This window comes from Drosophila obscura, unplaced genomic scaffold, assembly GCF_018151105.1.
Source record: "Drosophila obscura isolate BZ-5 IFL unplaced genomic scaffold, ASM1815110v1 contig_192, whole genome shotgun sequence".
In the NCBI taxonomy this organism is placed as follows: domain Eukaryota; kingdom Metazoa; phylum Arthropoda; class Insecta; order Diptera; family Drosophilidae; genus Drosophila; species Drosophila obscura.
Window position 1 is genome coordinate 5,603,363 of NW_024542781.1, and position 6,943 is coordinate 5,610,305.

The 6,943-nt window shown below is 38.1% G+C and overlaps 1 protein-coding gene across 1 annotated transcript; it reads right to left on the bottom strand.

Annotated features, from left to right (window-relative positions):
• Positions 1 to 2,858: 2,858 nt before the first annotated feature.
• Positions 2,859 to 6,662, bottom strand: LOC111078993 (U3 small nucleolar ribonucleoprotein protein IMP4). The gene is made up of 2 exons (XM_022373970.2): positions 6,412 to 6,662; positions 2,859 to 3,601 (listed from the first exon to the last, which is right to left on the bottom strand). The coding sequence occupies exons 1-2, from the start codon at positions 6,596 to 6,598 to the stop codon at positions 2,907 to 2,909; spliced, it is 882 nt and encodes a 293-aa protein (XP_022229662.1). The 5' UTR covers positions 6,599 to 6,662; the 3' UTR covers positions 2,859 to 2,906.
• Between the last annotated feature and the right edge of the window lie 281 nt (positions 6,663 to 6,943).

Consider the following 6,943-nt stretch of genomic DNA (forward strand, 5'->3'; position numbering starts at 1 on the left):
AACTGGACCGAACCAGAGTAACCCTTAAAACACAGGCCGCGGACCGAAAACTAGAATATTCCTCAAAGCATGAACCTCCACCATTGTAAGGCAGCATGCTCTTCCCGTTCCAGCATTCTTGCAAAGAACACACGGCATCATCCCAGCCTAGCTGATCCACGCCGGAAAGCAATTTCTTAAATTGGCTCAATCGGATTTACGAGGGATTTTTCTTCCCGGATACATGGCTTCAGACCGAAGTCGTTTTGATACCCAACACAGGCAAGACCTCGCACACTGCCCCCAGAAATTTCTTTTGAAGACAATGAAAAGACTTTTAAGGCTGCATCTGAGGGCGAACATATCGCCTAATTAAAATTTTTATTCTCAGCATGCATATCGGAAGGAAAGAACTCTAGAACTCTTCACTAGGAAGTACAAGATTCCGATACTGACCCCACATAACTCTGCGGGAAAACGCTAGTTTTTAGCAACAACGCCAACTATCATGGCCGGATCGTCGACAGGAAGCTCGATTGGAAACTGAGCATAGAGGATAAGGTAAAGAAGGCCACAATAACCATCTACACTTGCAGAAAAACCATCGGAATTCAATGGGGAACGAGCAGAGCTATGCATAACGGGCGGAATACGCACTACCCCAGGCGAAAACCGAATCGTTATAGTGTGTTCCAAGCTGAGGATGTAGAAAAAAATTAGGTTATCTCTATCGTCTCCAAACTGTTTCCAAACAGAAACTCAGTGTGCGTCATTTCACTCAGCCAAGCAGCTCTCAAAGCACTTGGCTTAATATCGTCAAACTCAACTACTGTTAACGACTGCCGCAGATCTCTAAATGAGACCGCTGAGCAGTTAGGTCTCTCCCTAATATGGGCCCCGGACACAGGGATATCGACGGGAATGATGCTGCCAACGAACTAGCCTAGCAGGGCAATACCACACATGTCCAATCGGAGAGAAGGCAAGTATCGATACCTTTGGCTACGTGTAGCTTTCTAGCACACGAAATTTTCGAGCAAATTGGCGACAGGCGATGGCAGCTAACCATCACCTGCAAAATTTCCAGATCGATCAGGCCAAGTCGATCGAAGAAACGCTTGGAAGAGGTGTACAGACTCAGCAGAGTACAGTGCTCCACCGGCACCCGAGCCATCACGGGACACTGGCAGATTGGAACAGTCGCTGCCAGGCGTCAATCCCTCACAACGACTTCAGTAAAAGCTGTAGGGACGAGGAAGAGGAGTCGGTCCCCCACTTCTTCTTCTTTTTTCTCAACAAGTTGCTCACCACGGTTTAGGCAATAAGAAGGGGTTCACGCCAATGGGGCATCACAACGGTCCTATAGTAGGACCAAGTGAGCTGGGGGAAGTTTACTCTCTCCAGCTGCCGCCTTAACCTCAACTTGCAACTTCCAACATTCCTGCAAATCACCTATCTCAGGTCCAACTCTGCACGCATCAACTCACAAAAAGGTATTAAAGTTTACCTATTTTATCATTAAAGGCTTTCAAGCTAACTTGCAGACGGATGTTATTAAACCAATTTCAGTAAAGCATTCGACTCTGTAAACAACTCGCTTCTAGAACAAAAACTTGACCTTTTAGGGTTTCCGCCCAATCTTTTCAGATGGATTTCTAGCTACCTTCATTCTAGTTCTCAAAAAGTCCACTTCTAAAACACCTCTTCACATATTAAGGTTACTTCTGGAGTACCACAGGGCAGCCATCTAGGCGCCTTACTTTTCACACTCTTTATTAATGACCTGCCTTCAGTATTAATAAACTCTCGAGACTGATGTATGCGGATGATGTTAAACTCTGTGTCCAGTATAGGGACATTTCATTTCACTCTCGTTTGCAATCCCATGTCAATACCTTTCAGTTACACCTTATGTTACACCTTAATGCCTCTAAATGCAACGTAATGACATTTCATCACTCCAGCCCATTGTTGTCTCCGTACACCCTCTGCGGTAGTTCTCTTGATAGAATTACCTTGGTTGATGATCTTGGTGTTAAACTAGGGGGTCTAGTTAAAGTTTTCTAAATACATTTCTACCATGGTAAATAAGGCCATGGGCGTGCTTGGGTTTATAAAGAGGTGGTCATAGGAATTTGATGACTCCTATATAACGAAGACTCTCTATATCTCGCTTGTTCGTCCGATTTTAGAGTACGGCTCTTGTGCATGGTGCCCACAGTACATAGTACACGAGGACCGTATAGCATCAGTCCAGAAAAACTTTTTACTTTTTGCCCTGCGTGGCCTTAACTGGGAGGTGCAGGTGTGCGACTGCCATCTTACCCTCGTAGATTGCTCTTAATAAACCTCCCAACCTTAGTTAGTCATAGAAAAATGCGTGGTGTGATTTTTATGTACAACCTGATCAAAGGTGACGTAGATAACCCTGACTTGTTGAGCCGCACAAACTTCTCGATTCTTATTATATCCACTAGAAACTTATTCATTTGTTCTTTCCACGTTGTAGATCAAATTGCATGAACCGTTTAGGGTCTTAAGCAGGGATTATTATATCTACTACTTATTCCCTTCATCTTCTTAAATCACTAATACTAACATACCTTTCCCGTAATTAGTACTATTTCTTAGCTATCTTTGCATGTTTAGCTCTTTTCGTTGTGTTTACTTCTAATTTTTCTCGAATATAAGTCTAAGTCTTTCCTGCATGTTCGCGACCGGTTCGGTTAAATCAGTCACGCGTCTTGCGGTAGCGGTACAGACATATATACTTTATGGGGTCGGAGATTCTTACCGCTTTGGACTTCTGTCAAATTTTAAAATACAATGATCAATTAAAGATATATTTGCAAAGAAAAAATCGACAGTCTATGAAATAATTCGTATCTTATTCATTTAATAGTACATCTTTTATATTTTGTTGTGCTCTAATTTTTCAAGCCAGATTCATTTGATATAATATTTTTTTTGTTTGAAGTGTTTAAGTATGGGCGATTAACCCATTCCGTGTCAGCAGCCTTTATATTTTCCAGTGTTCCAAGTTTAATTTGATATAACTTGAGAACAAATCTTGGACCTATTTCGCTGAGACTTAATTCTCTATTTATGTTTTTATACTGATGATGTCTAAATATAATGGAATCATTATGGTTTAAGAAGGATATTATTCGTTGGGATTTTTCTTTCGGTACGGGAAACAAGTGCTTTAGTATTTGAACAATTCTTAATCCAACAGGACTTTGGAAATTATTAAAGATCAAATGGGGCTTCTGCTCACTCATATGTCCTATATCTGGAATATCATGACGCATTATAACATCAGATATATTAAAAAATGAGGTTGGACCATATGGAAGATGACAAACCACTAGACTATCTGGTATGCCTCGATGCTCATGTACAATCATAAAATCAGTTACATTATTTGCTCGACAAGCGTGCATAAGCGTAGTCAACTGATATTTTCCCCTGTTCATTTGTTGAGCATTTGGAAAAATCAGACGAAGTTCTTTCATAAACATTTTTAGTCTCGATGAGGGGTTATGTGATGTCGTTAACATTATTTTTGGATCCTGACAACCAGCGTGATCGTATTCATCATTTGAAGAGCGGATTTCAATTCCTGAAAAGCCAAAATATATTTTTAATCAGATACTTAAATTCATTCCCAACAATAATACAGTACAGTATAATATTAAATGGTTATTATTTATTTCATGGTTTAGTGTATTTAATGTATGTAAAAATTTTTTGAAAATGAATATATTTATACCCGTACTCAAAAAAGAGTTAAGGGGTATATTAGATTTGTGGTAAAAGTGGATGTGTGTAACGCAGAGAAGGAAAATTTTCCGACCCCATAAAGTATATATATTCTTGATCAGCATCAATAGCCGAGTCGATATAGCCATGTCTGTCTGTCCGTCCGTCCGTCCGTCTTGTTGAGCGCCTGGATCTCAGAGACTATAAGAGTTAGGGTAACCAAATTTGGTTTCCACACTCATGTGATATCACACTGCTACAAGTGTATTTCAAAATTTCGCCCCGCCTCCTTCCGCCCCCACAAAGGACGAAAATCTGTGGCAGGCACAATTTTAAAGATACGATAAAACTAAAAGAGCAGTATCGTAGAGAATGCCCATATCTACCAGATTGCCAAATCTGAATCAGATCGGATCATAATTATAGCCAGAATGAAGAAATTAATTTTCTGTTGCTTTCCCTGCCCCCCCTCCAGCCAACGACAACTCAACTCATTTTCCATCTCGCTCGCACACTCTGCCGCGTTGAGTGCGCGAGCAACCCCTAGCGGAGGAGATGTAGAATCTAATTGGAACATGTACAATCTACATGTTAGATGTAGAATATATATTGTATATGTAGATGTAGATAGCATATGTAGCAAAAAAATGTAAAATGTAAAATTTTTTTTTTTTCTAAAATTCTTAAAAATCATAAGCTCAAAAATGTATATAGTGACTGAGTACGGGTATAAGTAGAGTCGCGTCCCCAGAAGCGACTCACACGTTCCTTCTCGTTTTTTATTGTAAAACACGAAAAATGTCAACATTTTTTAGTTTTTAGTGCGAGACAGCGTCACTGTTATCGATGTAGAAGCCAAAAAACTCAAAATTGCAAAAAAGGGTAGAAAATAGGTAGGTATATAGGTATAGGTAGAAAAGAAAACAATTTCGGGAATACAAAAACCTACTTTTTTTTAAATTCAATTCAAAGCGGAAAAACAACCCAAAAACTAGATGGTTTGGAAAATACTTTTTTCTCTATAACTGTCTATGAAACGGACCAGTTTTTTAATGAATATTGATAAAAAAAAAAAGAATACACCTAGTAAAAGATACTAAAAACCAAATGATACCTCACACAGTTTACTTTTTATTCTACTTGAAAGATGCAGTGTGTCAATAAAAGTTTAATAAAAGTTAATACGTTTTTAAGCACGGAAATAATGTACCACTTTTATGCTCAAATCTCCTAAAGCCTAGTAGTCAGATCGAAAAACTGTTTGCTAGCAAACAGATGTCATATATTTTTCGAGCGACCAGTGGTGTGACCAGAGGTGTGCACTGCATTCCGAACGGTTCCGAACTGCTCAGACCGCTGCTGGGTTTTGTTTAAAGTTAACAAAATGCACTTCTTCGGCTGGGGCAGCTCTTCCCCAGGCAATCCTGGGCTCCACAATATTTTATTGGCAAGGTAATGTGTCTGACTATCAGCAGCAGAAGATGGCGACGCCACCCGTGCCGACCACCGTGAAGACAAACTGTTTTGAAAGCAATATTTGTTTTATATTTATGAAAATTAATAAAAATATTATATTATAATATCCATATAATTGCCCTTTATATAATGCTGCATTAATTAGATTCTATTTGTCTTCATTATTAAAATATTTATTTGGTTTTTAGTTCTCTTATTGCAATGTTTGCTTCGTGTTTGCTGGCAAAAGATATCAAATTGATATCTTTTTCGAGGTTGGTCGAAACATACCAAAAAAACAAGCAAATACTTCTGATACTTTTCCAGTATATACCGACCTTTTTGTTTTTCTATCCCTTCCGTACAGGCCAGCCTAGAAAACAGTTTTTGCCGTAAAAAATTTCTTATCGGTTTCATACGAATATCAACCCTGATTCTGTTTGCCAGGGTGTTTTGTTTCGAGGCTTAAACGTAAAGTCCGATTTTTTTATTTATTTAATTTTTTTTTTTGGTTTTGCACATTGTATCACCCTTGAAGGTTCTTGCTAAAATTGTCCTTGATATCATTGGCATTTTGAAAGGCTGTTGTAATTTATCTAATTTTAACAGATTTTAAAATAATTTTCTTCTTACGCTCAGTGAGCTTCAGTGACCTACCAGATCGGGGCTTGGACTCACAGGAACCGGATGAATTAAAGTTTTCAAGTACTTTTTGAACCTAGCTCTACCAATTGTGCCTCCGATTTCCCAAATCGTTTTCCCTTTATCACCAAAGGGAAAATGTCAAGATCCATTTTTTTAAGTTTTTTCCCCATTATAAATTTAAACTGTGATCACACGATAAATGTGGACAAAAATTATCAGCAGTAAGTGATCAATGTCACAGCGTAATTACGGTTTTTGCGTGTGCATTCATTTGTACGCATACTTTCTCTGATCGACGAATCAAACGAATTAATTAAGTAAGTTGGAGTGTTTAATCAAAGCAAGGCATAAAAAATATACTATTATTCATAAAAAATTTAAATTTCTAATTGTTTTTTAACGATACATGCAAAAAATGTTTGTACGCATAGTTATTCTGGTAAGTGTATATGTATGTATGTAGGTCAGAAATTACCATCTCTGGAATGCAACATTCTTATAAACAAGTATTACAGCCTGCGAACATATCCTAACTAAAGTAATGTACAATGTATGTACGTACATACATACCTTTATCATTGTATTTTAGAGAGCTATATACATCTATGCCTTTTGTGACAATCGGTGAATTAATCGTTTTGTTTTGGTCTAAACTTTGAACGATACTATCCTGAACCTTTTGTTTTGATTTGAGACGTTCGCTTAGTGCCTTAGAATATAAATATTCCCTTCTTTGCCTGGCTTGTTTTCGTAACATATTTATTTACTAAATTCAACCACGTGTGTAACTCGGTGAGCCGTTATCAGTGTGACCAAATATTGAGAGGGAAGGAAAGACCAACGTAATATATTTAAATTTTTCTCGAGCTGATAATACCATATTTTCTAATGGTTTATGCCCTCTGCACACTGATCCCATACCGGGAGAATGGTAAGAATTTTTGAAAGATGTGAAACACCGATTCAAATTCACTCCATCCACCATCCATGAGAAAACAGCTGATGCTCACAATTTGCGTGCGGTGAAAAATTTGTTCACATCTATAATTTAAATGAATATAAATAACATTGCAATGGTTGTGAATGTGATTCAGCAGCAAAA